Source organism: Oreochromis aureus, linkage group 16 (assembly GCF_013358895.1).
Source record: "Oreochromis aureus strain Israel breed Guangdong linkage group 16, ZZ_aureus, whole genome shotgun sequence".
Taxonomy (NCBI): Eukaryota; Metazoa; Chordata; class Actinopteri; order Cichliformes; family Cichlidae; genus Oreochromis; species Oreochromis aureus.
This window is the reverse complement of record NC_052957.1, coordinates 10051335-10067577: the sequence shown is the minus strand read 5'-3', so window position 1 is coordinate 10067577 and position 16243 is coordinate 10051335. Positions and strand designations below refer to the sequence as shown.

At 38.6% G+C, this 16243-nt stretch overlaps 2 protein-coding genes across 5 annotated transcripts; both read left to right on the top strand.

The window, feature by feature from the left end:
- The first annotated feature begins 891 nt into the window (after window positions 1–891).
- On the top strand, window positions 892–9231 carry LOC116316553 (histamine N-methyltransferase-like). Of its 4 annotated transcripts, none has more exons than XM_031735131.2 (8): window positions 905–1009; window positions 2214–2317; window positions 3551–3697; window positions 4871–4923; window positions 5786–5893; window positions 7346–7476; window positions 7642–7735; window positions 8709–9231. In XM_031735131.2, exons 3-8 carry the CDS (start codon window positions 3561–3563, stop codon window positions 9068–9070), a joined length of 885 nt encoding a protein of 294 aa, XP_031590991.1. In that variant the 5' UTR covers window positions 905–1009; window positions 2214–2317; window positions 3551–3560; the 3' UTR covers window positions 9071–9231. The 4 variants fall into 4 exon arrangements, with proteins under 4 accessions (XP_031590989.1, XP_031590991.1, XP_031590992.1 ...); XM_031735132.2 differs by having other exon boundaries at window positions 2214–2368; XM_031735133.2 differs by lacking the exon at window positions 905–1009 and adding an exon at window positions 1492–1922.
- A 1101-nt stretch (window positions 9232–10332) lies between these two features.
- On the top strand, window positions 10333–15765 carry LOC116316556 (histamine N-methyltransferase-like). Its single transcript, XM_031735137.2, has 7 exons — window positions 10333–10463; window positions 10555–10697; window positions 12073–12125; window positions 13416–13523; window positions 14130–14260; window positions 14675–14768; window positions 15319–15765. Exons 2-7 carry the CDS (start codon window positions 10564–10566, stop codon window positions 15669–15671), a joined length of 873 nt encoding a protein of 290 aa, XP_031590997.1. The 5' UTR covers window positions 10333–10463; window positions 10555–10563; the 3' UTR covers window positions 15672–15765.
- Window positions 15766–16243: the final 478 nt, after the last annotated feature.

The window sequence follows — 16243 nt, the reverse complement described above, 5'->3', positions numbered from 1 at the left end:
ATTACTCTTTAAGTGGAAGTGGCAGAAAACTGTTCTGATTGTTCTGACCCGCTTTAACCCCTGCTAATCACTACACCTTCTCAGACAGGGGTTCACACTGACCAAAGAATGATCTTGTTCAGCTCACTTTAGTTCAGTCAGTTATGCAATTATTATTAATTGCCTAGATAGTGCCATTCCAGACATTTCTTTTTCATTTTGAACCCATGTAATACATCAGTCTCTTTGAGGCCTCACAGCATTGCACTTAAGGATACACTTATGCATAAATTACCATTATTATTATTATTATATTATATTTTATAGGAAAAATACGTGGTTATACAATACATGCTTTAAACACCTTTCTGACTAATAACATGCTGATGCCCAAAAGAAACCCCACAAAAAAACCAAATGTGAGTCTTTGCAATGAAATGAATATTGTTCTAGTTGTATGTCTGACCCTTTTAAAGCATATTAAAAGGGATCTGTGGCATAACAACAGTCTAATTTGAGTTCTAGTCCTGATTCCGGTATGTCTGGCAATCCTGAATCACAAACAAGACTTGACATTTACTTAATTCCCTTTCCTTCAAATTAAATGATATATCCTCATTTTCATGCTAAACGGAACCCCCTTCTGGTGTAGAGACTTTTACATCATATCCTACATAACAACTCAGACCAAACTTACTAAAACTTACTTATTTTGTTAAAAAAAAAAATACAATTATTGACACGGAAGTGCATGGTTAGACAACTGTCCTGCAATTAGAATAAATTTAAAAATGTCTCTCGTGGCTTTGAAAAAAAAAGCATTTCAGTGTCCGAGTTTCATACTAAACACATTAAACACTATTTTTCTTGAATGTAAAATAATGACACGGTATTACTTTTATAACGTGATCTGACAAACAGCACTGTCGCCCTGTGTCCTTTGCACCTCGCTCTGCATAAAGCCAAGCGGAGACGCTGGTGGGAGGGTTTATTCCAGCCGGGCAGACATCCGGACAGCAGTTCTGCACATGTAAGTGAAAAATGCCGTGTTTTAGCTCAATCTTCCTGCTGTTTAACAAATCATAAACAAATATGGCAAAGCTGGCTCTGCGACACATGTTGAGCGAGCAACAGCTGGCTTTCAATTGTTTTTAGCAGCTGCCTACGCGTCGATGGACGCAGCAGACTCCCGTGTTTGTGTGGCGTTGTTGTGTTTCCGCCGCAAAGACGCCGAGAGCCAAAAGCCGCAGATGATATACCCGTCCCCACTTTTCTTGCACTTTCTTATGGTTTGCACTTTGTCTATTTCCACGACACAGTTACTCACTTCCCCGCCTGATACTCGGTGGCCACTCTTGGCTGCTGATCAGACTGTCCTTCCAACAACACCCGTTTACGTGGTTTAATTTGAAACCGATGGCCAAGCGTTATATTGTGAACGTTGTTTTAATTCATCCATGAAAAGGAAGGTTTCCTGGTTATTACTGGAACTTAGTTATATGCTTTGGAAACTTGTCATTGGCAGCAGGTGCACGTTTGAACATGCCTCAGGTGACGCAGAGGTAATCCCAGCCCACATTTATCTGGATTTGCGGATCAGTCATTGAATATTTGGTCGTTTAGAAGAGCAAGGAGACACTGAAGAAGACTTTTCATCTGAAACGTGGCTGTGGTCGAGAGTCAAATCTGAATGTTAATTTAATGTTGGATCAGCGTTGAGATATCAGTGAAACCAAACAGTGTGACGACACTGGAATAAGACTGATTCAATTGGGGGGCGTGTAGTTGACCAGTGAGGCTGAAAAGTCAAAAATTTATAGTTCGTCGAGAAATTAAAGATGGTTTCACCTCTGCCACATAATTATGTTGAAAAGTTGGCGATTAATGTTGCTGATGCTGTGGTAGACAACATTTGTGAACCCCAGAGATGTCTTCTGCAACATGTAAGCATTCAGTTATTTGTCTAATATTTGTGTAAAATGTATTTTTTTTAACCTGTTATGTTCATTGTTACATGCTGTGACAAAGATATTTGACTGTCACAGTGACCAGATACTGTGAAGTTAGCCTGTTACTGTACCTGATAACCTGGATGGCATTAGAATAATGCTAGCTAGGGTGAATTAGGAGAAAGTTAAGCCAAAATCAGAACAAGGTGTGCTCCTTTCATATTTTTATCATATGTTTTATTCATTTATTTTATAAATATTTTGCTTTGGTGTTTTCTTTTCCAGATGGTCTAACTCATCAGATGGTCAGTGTGGCAGTGTGAAGTCTGCTTTACCCAGGCAGTTCACAGCTACGGTCAAGACTGTGTGAAGGCAGTCTGGATGAAAATGTAGGAGTAAATTGACAAACCAAATTTTAAACCAACCCTGATGATAATAAAGTAAATAAACTGCTTTAACTGATGTGAAGTTGTCTGTTGTTATTTACATGTTAGATGCCCAATTTAACATTAGCCTAATGTTAAATTGTACGGTTAAATGTATTTATCCTTTATCTATAGCCAGGATAAATGTTATAATTGTGCTAATATTTTGAAGTATTCCTTGTAGTTTGCTGTATTAAATATTAGCTGAAATACCACTAAGGTCCTGTGGACCTTTGGTAGTGATGTTACTGCTGTTCCAATATTGATCAAGGGTGCAAAAGGGAGTAGGACTCAACAGCAGTGTTCAACATTGATTTAGTTACATGTAAGTTGACATCAGACTGTTGTCAAAACATGATTTCGGCTATTGTTAGCTGTCTGTTTCAATATTTGTGTTGTTTCAGGGTTGATTAAAGACCCTTGACCAGTTATTGATCAAACAGTGTGGGTAGACTGGGCTAACTATCGCTATGTTAAATGAGCTCAGTGTAAATGTCAGCATCTGCTGCATTTAAGAAAGTAGATAAATGGACATATGAAAGTGATTCATGATTTCAAATGTATTGGCTAAAACTAAGCACTAGAAACATATCATGGTCAGTTATTTTTAGGACGGTCTCTCAAAAAAATGTATAAATTAGAAAATCCACATTTATAGTAGGTGGCATGTCGTAAATGTAGGTTTTTCTTTTCTTTGTCTTAGTTCCTGGACTGGTCATTGGTTTCAGATTTACATAAGTGTCTGATCACAAGCCAATGGTGGGCACCCAACATCAAGCAGCTCTCGCTGCTGGAAAGTGGGATGTGTTGGGAAAATAAAAGAAGCATATCCTTCGGAGAGCAGTGGCTCACCGATGTAGAATCTGTGTTCTCACTTTTAAGATATTTCTCTAAATACACAGGCTGCTCTGTAATGACTGCTAAGATCTGGCAGTCATGGATGCATGCTCAGCTTTAGTATTCCCATAGACGGTACAGTAGCAGCTGAAGTGAAGAAGAAATGCAGGAAAGCTTTTGGAGATGTTGACTTAGATGAAGTTCGATGTAAGAAAACTTCTTTTTCAGGCATAAAAAGCGAAACTTATCCAGATGTCATTGTTAATAGTGTTTGAGTAACACGTCGTGGCAGGACATTGTTTGTATATGACATTGTATATGTTAATGCTCACTTGAAATAATACTCTTCTTTTTTGGCAGATTGTGAGCCATGGCATCTTCACTCAAAAGTTTGGTTAATGATGATGACCGATACCAGAAATCCTTCCAGCTTTTTTTGGAGCGCTCCTCTGAACACCAGTGTATGCAGGACTTCATCCACAATAAACTGCCAGATATACTGGCCAGGTAATCTACCACACACAGCTTTGAACAACTCTGCACGACCATACCATTCAACATGGAATGCATTATACTACAGCTGAATCTGAGAATCTGTAGTTTCTTATTTTACTTAACTATGCAAAGTCTATGACACATCTCTACACACATCTCGGTGCATGGATCTCTGTGATTGATCGCAATTGCTCATAGGGCAATTACAATTAATTGGCAATTACAGCTAATCTGTGGAGCCTTCTTGGACTGGGATTCTTCTGGTGCACCTTATGGATTATGCAAATATGAAGTTTGAAGGCTGGGCAACCACTTTAGGTTGTCTGTCATGTTCTGTATGGCATTCCTGACCAGTTGAGCAATGTTTAGGTCAGTGATATAGGTTTTAAAAAACATACACATAAATGCCTGGACCCTAGATAATTACAGTTTAACGAGATGTTCAATATTATTCACTTCACCTGTGGTTAGTCTTAATGTTGGGCCTCTTTATAAACCTCAGCCACTCATACCGTCAGACCGCTTTGGAATATGTCGAGAGGTGACAAAATACAGTGTGAAAAGGAAGATCTGGAGCACACAGACCATTTAGTGACTAAGCTGTGTCAATCAGTCAACATGTGCTCTGCTTAATACTGCTGAAAGCAGTCAGAATTGCTGAGTGATTAGGACTGCACTACAGCCCAAAGCGGAATATGTAAGTACCGTTTCACTCACAGAATCAAATAACTGCCTACACAAGTGTACATACTAGATTAACCAGCCAAACAATATGTGCATGATTGTAAAAGACAATGACTGATTGCTGTGGAAATTCCATCTCTTCCTGTGTTATTTTCTGTTGATATAAGCTGTAGGAGGCAATTGACATGCATCAGAAAACCAAAAACAAACCCTCTCCTCTTCTGTGCAGGTCTAAAAAGCAGATCAGAGAGGAATCCGGAAAGATGTGACTCATGAGTAAATTAAAAAGGTGTTACTAAAAATCATACAGTGAGTGACAGAACATGTCACAGCAATAATCAAAGCCTGGGTATGTGTAGGTTCTTCAGTCGCTACTTCAGAACATCTCACATGCCCAAGTGTCAGGGAGAACTGACAGTTACAAGCCCAAAAATGTGACCCACATGTCACAGGTTGGAGGATGTGAACCTTTCTGAAGTGTTTTATCTGCTCTCTCTTCAGTGTTGGAGATGGAAAGTCACATCTGAATGTCATTGGAGTTGGAAGTGGAGCTGGTAAGAAAACGCTATTACCACTGGTCTAAATGTGACGCGTTAAAAAGCAGCGCGACCTGCGCAACATCGAAAGTGACAAGACATTGCGTAAGCCATCTGTTACTGCTGTTGCTGCAGTTTTTTCATTTATGATTGCAACAGAAAAAAACCACACAAAAAAACTTTGCCCTTATTATCACTGCCAGCAGTTTGTAGACATCTGTCCAGTTTGTGAGATTAATCTTCAACCCAGGCCAGATAGCATGACCTCGCTGTTCTATCACTTTACTGCACATTGTTTTCAGTGCCCGTGATACCGCAAGGTTAATATTTTTCCAGAGCAAACCCAGTACATGCCCCCAGAGAGCTGTTACCCTTTGGTTATGTCTCCGCCAATCCTTTTAATTTACTGAGCTGTCATGTCAGAATCATATTGGAGCATTACGGATTCTCTTTTCGGCTGCAAAATACATTAGAATGACTGGAAACTCCCCTGAAAGATATTATTCAATCTAAAAGATTTAACACGTGTCCAGATGAGCTCCTTTGTACATGGCAACCTGTCACCTTCAGTTAGAATTAGAGCCAAATCCCTGGTTACGTGATACTGAAAAGGTATCGCTGTGATAACTATCTCCCATGGTGTTGAATTACATTTTTTTTCACTTCTGTAATTACTGCAACAGAAAATGTGTGATTTTCTGCAAAACTGAAACATGCTGTTAGCTGCTTCCTGCACCATTTGAACTGATGTTGATCTGTTTGGCTGAAAGTGGATATTTTATTTTCAATTATTGTTAGCAGTTTGGTAACTGTGGGAAAGTGGGTCAAATTTGTGTTTGCAACTTTGTCTTCCAAATAAAAACTGTGCCTGTACCTTTAGGTGAGATTGACCTAGAGATGCTCTCTGAGCTCCATAAGAAGCACCCAGGGGTGATGGTGGATAACGAGGTGGTGGAGCCTAGCCACCAGCAGCTATATAACTACAAAGGTACAGTCTTTACAGGCACACACTTCTCTCACACAACACAAAATGAATCATTGTATTCTCAGCTGTCCAAAATAGGGTTCAGTATTTATTTACAAGCAAAAAAAGGTGAAAAACAGCATCTTAAGAATTCACTGGTTCATATATTAGCAGGAAATAGTCCTTTAACTCTACAGTGCCACTGGCACTGTAGAGTTAAGCCTTAATGTCTGCAAGAATGAACCCGACTAAAGCATCTTTAAGTAAAACACTGAATCGTTACGAGTTTCAAGTCTGCTGCTTTCTGACCACGATGCTTGCATACATTAAAGCTACAACCAATTACTCACACAAAACTGCTATAGACAAGATATCTGATTAAAAATAATGCATAAAGCAGGGCTGCTTCGCTTCGCTGCTTCCTGTTGCTGGATCTTTGCATTGTTCAACTTACTATCTAATGAGAGACACCTTTGCTGTTTCAAACATGTTTTAAAGCATGTTCAAATCTTTGGTTATTTGTGGAACTGATCATAATTGTCCCCTTAGATCTGAAGTTCAAAGAAAACAAAATGTGTTTAAGTTTCCCCAAGATAGCAGACACATGCTGCGTTTTTACAAATGATGCAACATGAAGTGTAAGCCTCTACAAGAAGGGATGGGTGATCTTATCATCTTATATGCTGGATGGTCTAATTTTGCCACGTGATGTGCTTTGCAGAGGATTTCCAGACTTTCTTATTCTCTCTGAATTTGGTGAAAGTGTGATTGGTAATTGGTTTTGAAACAATTAGGACTATTCTCCTGGAGGTGTACTTCATGGCCTTTACCCCTCAGGTGACTGGGTTTGTGTTTTTCTCTATTGGCAAGCTCACTGCTGTCTTCATTGGATTTTGCACAACATGTAAGAAATAGCAATATCATATGTAAGAGAAAAACTCTTTGAATGATTGAAAGGTTCATTCTAAGGGGATTGCAATGTCAACGTAGAGAAATAAAATAAAATGTATGACATTTAAACTTTGCGCAGAGACATATTGATAGAGTAAATGAACCTCCTATTTTCTGTTGGAGAAGCAGCACTCCTCCCACAAAAGACCTACCAGCCTACGACTGCAGATGTAATTAAGTCATGTAAATGATTCCATGAACTTAGTATAAGTTGAATCCCTGTTATGCTGGGAGTCAGTGATGGATGCATGAACAGCAAAGAGTTTAAAACACACTGCAACATTTTAATTTTAATTTCAATGCGTTGTGATCATTCTCAAAGGCCTCTGTGTGGTTGTGCTAAGTGGTCTCCATTGTTTTTAATGAAGTGTGATGCAAAACAAGTGCATTGTTTTTAGAGGGGGTGCAAATTACAGAAATGCTCTTATCATTGTGACAAGTGTCAGCTGTAAGCTGTAAAATTTCATGCCAGCTTTATTTCGGTGTTAACTTGTAATAAATAACTAAGTAATTATCTGTCTGCAGTTTTAGTGTCACAGAAACCAGATTTAGATTACATCAAGTTCAACTGGAATACGATGACTGCCTCTGAGTTTGAGGAGCACTGGAAAGCCGAAAAGGCCACCAAGAAGGTGGACTTCATTCACATGATACAGGTCGGTGTCGATGAGCATACCCTGTATTTTTTACACAGCTGGGTTACATTCGTTTCTGGCAAATGGCAGCAATAAATCCAATTAGAACATCTGTCTGGCACAGCGTTATAATTAGGCATTCTGTGAATGCAGTTAGTAGCTCATTATCTGTGGTGAAATCGACAGATGCTATACTACGTGAAGGATCCCGAAGCAACTGTCAGATTCTTCCAGAGTCTTCTTGGTAAAAATGGGAAGCTTCTCATAATTCTAGTGTCTGGTAAGTGGATATTTTCGTTCTCTCATGTGGGCGATTTAATTATGGCGCAAATAGCTAACGAACATACTGCTTATACATGCAGTACATTTGGACATGAAAGGTTTAAAACGACATCTTACAGAAACAACCAAACCTTTTCCAGCATTCAGTTGATATATAGTACACGCACATCACTTCAGAATATAGAGCAGCAGTTATACTGCTGTTTTAACTTATTTATTTTCACTTAATTCAGTAAAAACATTCAAATTTATTGCTGCGAAAACCAAGAGTGGCCAAAACTCAATTTACTAAGACACCTGCTCTCAGACACTATCTCATGCTGCCATGCTGCCCAAAACCAATCTCACCCCAAATGAGATTCTTCACAGCCAGTCCTTCATTAAAAAAATATACCTTGATATTAGTCTGACATTTTTCCCCATGTCAGCACTAATGAGTCCATAAATATAGCAGACAACAAAAGAGACAGTTTGCTAGCACACACCGATCTCCCCGAAATCTCCTCGACATCTTCGGTGTATGCTGAGGTTCGTGTCATCTACTTTGCTCCTCGAATTTGAATCCGTGAACGTGTAGATGCATAAAAATGCAACTTTTAACTTTTCAAGACAGAAACCTTAAACAGGGAAAGTAAACAAGGCTCTGAGTGTAATCCTGAAGAAGGAGCTAAAGCTTTTTATTTCCTACTTCTCTCTGAGTCTTTCCTCTGAATGTATTAAATACCTGAGCTGCGATATAGCAATGTGATCCATGTAAGCATCTCCATGGTGAAAAAATTGCCCGGATGCATATGAGGATGAATTCTCCCCACATTGTACCACCAGGAAGTCATTATTCATTTATACTTATTCAGTCAAGTATGATTCAGTTTCTGGCCAATTCTAGACAGAAATTGGGATGGTGACCGTGCCAAACACCTGCTTGTCAAATTGTCATTGTTGTAATATAGCCTCCTTTTCCTCTATTCCAGGCAAGAGTGGTTGGGGGAAGCTATGGCGGACCTACAGAGCACAGCTGTGTCAACCTGACTTAAGTCAGTGTGTGACCACTGGAGACATCAAAAGCTTCCTGGACTCCAAGGGAGTGCGCTACCAGAGCTATGAGCTGCCATCTCAGATGGATATCACCGAGTGTTTCACCGAAGGGGATGAGAAGGGAGAGCTGCTTCTTGATTTTCTCACTGAGGTGCTGGATTTCAGTAACGCAGCTTCACCTGAGCTCAGAGCTGGTGTCCTGGAGATGCTTCGGCACCCAGACTGTAGTGTAGAGTCCAACGGTAAAGTGATCTTCAACAACAACCTTGAAGCAATAGTACTAGACCAGCTCTCCTAAACATGTACTGTCAGTATAGTAAATGTAAGCAGTGGGTGGATCGCATTGTTTGATTTATTTTGCACTTGATGTAAATAATAACCTGGGTAGAGGATATCTACACACCTGCTTCCATTCATATATTTTGTCTACTTACTAATAAAAATAATGACTCCATTGACCACTGTTGTTAGAGCATTTCTTAATAGTTCTATAAAATCAAAGTTTACGCTTGTATATAAGTGAATTGTTTATAACTACTATTTGTTACGAGTCCCACAAATAAGTCGTAAACTGCTTCGGACATTAGCTTTAGATTTCACCGTCGTATCATTTTTAATGAGCTGTATTTGGCAGGCTTCGGTGCTCCACTGCCAACCCCATTATGTTGTTTTCATTGGAACATGTATTAATCAAAATCTAAAAGTAAACAGAACATTAAGCAGTTCAGTTTTCCATAAAGGCTGATCTATTTTAGATAAGCTGAAAGGTTGTAAGCTGTGTGTTATACAGAAAAACTTGAAGATGATATTTATTTTAATGTGAGAAGTAGATGAATTAAAGACGCTGCTTGTACTGGACGTGCATAAGGCTGAAGTAAGTTACTTATACAACTGATTCTAAGATGAAGCTGTCACAGTAGCATTTTGAAATTAAGATGGTTTATACATTAAAAAGAATTATTTTTTTCTAGATGAGTAGATTCATCATAATCGCAGCGTTGTGATTGATTTGGGGATTGTTAACAATAACTGTTACAACCTTTTGCAGCTTAAATATATTTATACTCCAGAATGTCTTTTCAGCTCAACAACTTGTGCTGTTCATCTTTATCATTTTATAAATATTATGTATGCTGTGGCAGCAGATGTTCTGCAGACACTACGATATAGCTGAACTTTTGGCACCATCTTGAGGACAACTTTACTTACTGAAATGTAATTTACAGTGAGCCTTTCAAATGCACACTTCATAATTAAATTATCTGATCTGCAAACACTTTAACTAGTAGTAACTAGTACTATAATCCCACACAGCCCATCTTTTCAACATTCAGCTACCGATCAGTAAAACAACCATGTAACCATGACATGTATAAAATCATATAAAGAGGTGCATACTTTACATATGTTTGGTTAGTGTTAAGGCAGGTGAGACCAATCGAACAGGTTGAGGAAAGCCCACTATTTCTGTTCTACAGAGAAAATGTTGAAGCCCAGCACATTTATGGGAGAGAAGAGAAACACCACAACTTAAAAGAGGGGAAAGGGCAGTCCAACAGTTCAGGACGCCCACTATTTGTGCTTTAGAGAGACTACTTTCAAGCCAGCTCACTTTGTGGGAGGGAATGTAAAGTGTGCAACTCAAAAGAAGGGGAAGAACTCAATCTCCACAGAGGCTACAGCTATTTAAGGTATTTTTATTATTCTTATGATGTAACTATATAATTAAAGTGTGGTGAGCAACTTGTTTATGTTGTTGTTTTTGATTTCTGTGCATTGCAGGAATCAGTCATGGCTGCAGAAGCACAGCACACTTGTTATGAGGGTGACAATGTCCACATTTTCCAGTTCTATCTGGAACACTCAGGAGAGCACAAGGCCATTGTGCAGTGTGTTAACAATCTCCTAGCAAGAGAATTTAAAAGGTACAGCAGGAAATGAAATGCTTGAAGTAATAACCCATAGTCCAAGCTAAGAGTAGGGGACAGACTGCTCATGCAGCACTACAGTAATGACTGTACTCAAGGGTTGGAATGTGAAAACTTTGACACAAGTTGCAGCTGTGTCCTCTACTCATAGACAGTAGATGCTTTATACTGTCTGAAGTTCCACCACAGTAGGGTCTCTGCTAGTTTATGGAAAGTCGTTTGAGCATTTATCCATTTAGTTAGCCAGGCTTAAATTGTTGCCTTCCTTATGTTACGTGCTGTTTTAGGGAATGGGGTAATTTAGCCCACCAGGGTCTGTGCAGATAACTTCAAAATGTCTTTTTAAAGGCAGAAGAAATTGCCTACAATTTCATGCAAGCTGCAGTGCACGCACACAATCTGAATTTCCATTCAAAAACTCAATTTCTTTCAGATTGTCCTTACTATGTCAAAACAAGCCATTTGGTGCTAAATTGGATCAGCCTGATGGATGCTATGCTGTGATTGGTTATTACATTTTTATCCGTATTTGTCACACAGCTATTTAAAACAGACGGGCAGACTAGAAGAAGGGTGTCTTGTCTCTTTCACTGCCGCACAGCCCTTTTATAAAAAGTTTCTTTTCACCATGATCTCCTGAATATCCACAATTTGTCTATTGAAATAATGTTAACTTGTGCTCAGCAAGACTGGTCATTTTTTAATAAACCCCCTGAAAGAATTCAATGACCAACAGTACACTTGCAGTTTGTCCTTTACACTTGTCTTTATTCACTTGATATCTCAAACATCTACTGTTTACTTAACTAAATGTACCTCACCGACTTTTTATTAAATGAAAAATGCTTTGAGATATTCTGTAGTCTGATAGTTTGCAATAGATTGAATTCCATATGTACGTAAGTAGAGGTGAAATGCTTAATAACAAAAAATGCATGGCTTTCAGCTTTTAAATTTTCATATTTTCCTCTTTTCCTTTTAGATTTTGTGATTATTTAGAGGTTTGGACTGATCGTTTTGAAAAGCAGCTGTCATAATGCTCTTGCTTTGAGCTCTGTAATTAGTTTTTTTCACAAAAGAAAACATTCATGCTTTCAGAAAGTCACTTCTTAGATGCTCTTTTTAGACCACCATTCAGGAGTGAAGCTGTTTTAAAAATTAAGCAAGCAGCTGAGCCGTGTACGACCCACTGAGCTGCCAACCCATCTATTCAATGATCCAATCTAGCACCAGCCATAATAAATGAGACAGCTATAACATAGAGGCTCCATAGTGCAATTTTGTGAGATTGTAATTTCCCAGCATACATTTTGTGACACACATACTGTATACTTTCTTTAACGGTTTATTAACATTCTTATTTTTGATGCAGGATTGGAGAGGGTGAAAGCAGCCTGGCTGTTCTTGGTGTTGGAAGTGGTGGAGGTATGTGATCAAATATAACAATAAGTGTAATATTAATTGTAGTAGCATTACTGACCATTGTAGATGTGTGCTGGTAGTTTTGGCTTATTTTGTCATATGGCAGTGTGAAGTGGGCAGGAAAACTGCCCACAATGCAGACTCTCAAACAAGACTGAACTCAGAACTCTTTAACCTTTATTACTGGAAATACAGAGGACATGAAACCAAACTGGGAAGAACTAGGAAACTAACAAACAGGCCAGAGTATGAGGGAGATGCAGACATAAATGCACACAGGGGGAAGTGAGGGAACAGAACACAGGTGGGAACACAGCTGAATGTAATCTAACTAATGAGACAAGGAAGCAAAACTGAACATAACGCACACGGCACAGGAGGCTAACTAAGTAACACAGGAATTACGAGAAACACACACTGAGACACAGACTGACTAAATACAGGCAACAGGGGGAGCGAGAGAACTTAACATACATAACCAGACATAATGGACTACACGAGGAGGCACAAATAACTTACACAGGAGACGTTGGAGAAGACAGAGAGGCAAGACCGAGAGACTGGCCACGAGAGGGATCTACATGCTACATACTAGAACTTAACAAAACTCAGAGGCACTTTAAACTGAATATCAGCATCTTAATATTCTGAAAAAACAAAATAACAAACTCAAAAATGTGGGTGGAAGACTCAGGACCATCACATATTTACTTGTTTTAAACCAGTGGTTCTCTGTGGCAGTCCCCACAGATTAAAGTGGAGCAGCTGAACGAACAGGGGGTTTTTTTTTGTTTGTTTTTTGAAGAAAAGAGTTTTCTGATGTTGTCATGCTGACCTTTATTTCACTAAAATGTAATCCTGGATACTTTTTTTTGGTTTCCGAAGTGGGGCATGCCAGAAAAAGTTTGAGAATCGCTGTTATAAAGCTCCAATTAAACTGATTACCAAGCCCTTCAAAGGCGTGCAACAAAGAGAATTCATAATACTAGTGTCTGTGGGGGCATTAATACATTAAAGTAAGTCACTGTCAAAACTATTGCAGATTGCACTTGGCTCCACATATGATCAATACAGGTCATAGATCGCTGCGGTTATTGCACAATGACATCAAACAACAAACTGTTAATGATTCTGTTAATCAGAATGATAAGAGTCTAGAAGTAGTACACACATCTGCGCTATATATAGTTGACTTATATACTATATGTTTTGGAGCATGTTCCTTTTAAAGCGTTATGTGGAGCCACAGGTGTTCAAAATCTTCTTACTTCCTGTTTTTTTTGTTTTTCCCAGGTGAGGTGGATGCTCAGATCCTCACGCTGCTGCAGTCTATATTCCCTGCTGTTCCTATTACTGCTGACATTGTGGAGGGCAGCTCTGAACTCTCAGACAACTTCAAAGGTATTAACCATTCACATTCACACCACATGTTGAAATATTTTTACTCTCCAATTTTCAGACGGTTTTTCTCTTCAGGCTCTTCTTTACCTTTCCGAAAAGCAGTTGTATTAGTGCCAGTAGTGAAAGTACTAACATTATCAGCTGACATTTAGAGCTTTCTCAAAATGCCAAAAGAACTGAGTAGTTACTTTGTGTGTTGTTAAAATTCATCCTGTACTCATTTGTTTTGCAGTACCTGAAAATTGTGTAAAACGTGCGTACATCGTCATCTGAAATCATTTGTATCACTTGTATTGTCTGTTTTTATGCAGAGGAACAAACCCCAAAGCACTGATACGTCTGCTGATGTTACTTTCATGTGAATGCATCAGATGTTTTTTGGGTCTTTGTCTTGTGGTCTTCTCATGTACACCAACGAAGAAGACTACAATCGCATCTCCCAATATTTATTTTCCCTGTTCTCTATACGTTCTTAAAGCAGTGCATTCTCTTAAATGATGTCTGCCAGCTTTTTATCTCAGTTTAATCAGTGTTTTGATGTATTGCATATACGTAAGCATAGATGTCAATGTTATTGATGGCTGTTTTGTTATGTTCACGTTAAAGCTTTGGTAGCACAGACTGCCAGTCTTCAGAACATCCCATTTGGCTGGCACATCATGAGCAGCGAGGACTATGTAAAGCAAGTGAAAACGAAGGGCGAGATGAAGAAATTTGATTTCATACACATGATTCAGGTATTAGGAGTTTTCCTTCTGCAGATTCATGGCAAAAGAATAGCGGGAACACATTGCTTAATTCTAGAATTTGCTTTGTCACTCTATGGTGTCTTGTCTTCTCGCCTAAGGTGGGATTGTGGTGAGCTAAAATCTACTGCAAACTATAAAGTATAAGTATTGTAAAGTGTAATATCCTTGTCTGACTCTGTTAACAATGAGATATATTTGGGTCCTCACTAAATCCTGCACTGCTGCTTGAATTCAGTGGGGACCACAGCGGGAGTAGAGTGTATTCTGACAGATAAATGTGTAATTAGTGTGATAAATTGTCAAGCAACCTCTGACAAAATGTCCTGGCAGATTTATTGTAAATGATAACACTTAATTCATTCAAGCTTTAGAAAGTTCTCCCCATAATGTTCCCCCGTACAGATGATCTATTATGTGGCAAACCTTTGTGAAACTATCAGCTTTTACCACAGCCTTCTAAAAGCTAACGGCAGACTTATGATCATCGTCGAAGCAGGTAAGCCGCACTTGATTTTAATTATCCTTAATTAATTAGTCTGCAGTATAACAGTTTAAAGGTGTCACATTCAGATTGTGTGAATGTAAAGAAAAGTATACTGTAAATTTTTGAGACCATATTCAGCATAACTCAAAAGCAAACAGTTATGTTTGTTTTATGCTCCTGTTTTTACCAGAGATGAGCCTTGTTTCAAGTACATTTTTCTGTTTGCGCTGGAAGAATGGTGCCTTCTTGGGGTTATATTTTGTATATAAAATCCGTAGATATCTGAGCATGTTTGTTTTGTATTTAATGCATTTGAAGGGGAACTTAAAAACAGCTACTTTAGGTTGTAATTTAAGTTGAATTAAAGTTTATATTCCATTAATAATATTGAGTTATTATATTTATAATTAAGTTCTGTTAGCTTTGCACATAGCTGGTAGAAATGGCCTTCAAGGAGCTACTTTTTACTTTTATATTTTGAGTAAATTCTCTTGACTACTTTTGTTTTAAGTATTTTTTTTTATTCAGAAATGTATGTGATTTTCAATATCACGCTATCCAGCCAACAGTGGATGGGACACCTTGTGGAAGACGTACAGCAAGGAGCTGTGTGTAGGTGTCATCAAAGAGTACCGTTCATCAGCAGAGGTCATTGCCTGTCTGGAGAGCCTGGGTCTGAAATACGATGAGCATTCAGCTCCCAACGCCTTCGACATTACCGAGTGCTTCAATCCAGGCAGCTGCCATGGAGAACGCCTGCTGAGTTTCATGACAGGAAGCGACAAGTTCCACGAGTCCTTCACCCCAGACATCAGAGCGGGCATGTTAGATCTTCTAAGGAGAAAGTGCAGCACAGAGAAGGATGGCAAAGTGTTGTTCAACAGCGATCTGAGCTGCATTCTTGTTCATGCTTAAATATATGCTGTGGAGAAGTGTCCATCTATTCCGATGGATCTTTATTCTGTAAGTTTGTCAGAAAGAATGAATAAAATCAATATAGTTCAGTTTATCTCAAGTGAGTAAAAGTTGTGGCTGTACAAGAAGACATACGTTTAGCTACTAAGTTGCTTTGATCAAATGTTGGCCTTTTTCTAATCTGTAAGGAAGTTTAGTATCTAGGTCTGACCTTTCATGATAAAGTCTCTATAATCTATATCTTTACAGTTAGCACAGCGCTAATGACTGTGTGGAAAAGGTCAGCTCTTGTGATAGAGCCACAGAAAATAATCACCTGGCTTTACAAAGTTTTCCAGTTATTGCTCTATATTTACAATTTTTTTTTTTTCAGCCTCCAGTGTCGTTTTGTTCTCAGTTGAATCTTAAACCTAAAGAAACGTTGGATGCCAGTGTTGTTTCACATATGCAGCATCTGTAGCCTAATCAGGCAGCTATTCTACAATATGATTTTTTTTTTTTTAAAAATCAGTGTTAATCTGACATTATGGTTTGCAGCAGATTAAACTTTTTCATTTTTATCTTACAGTATA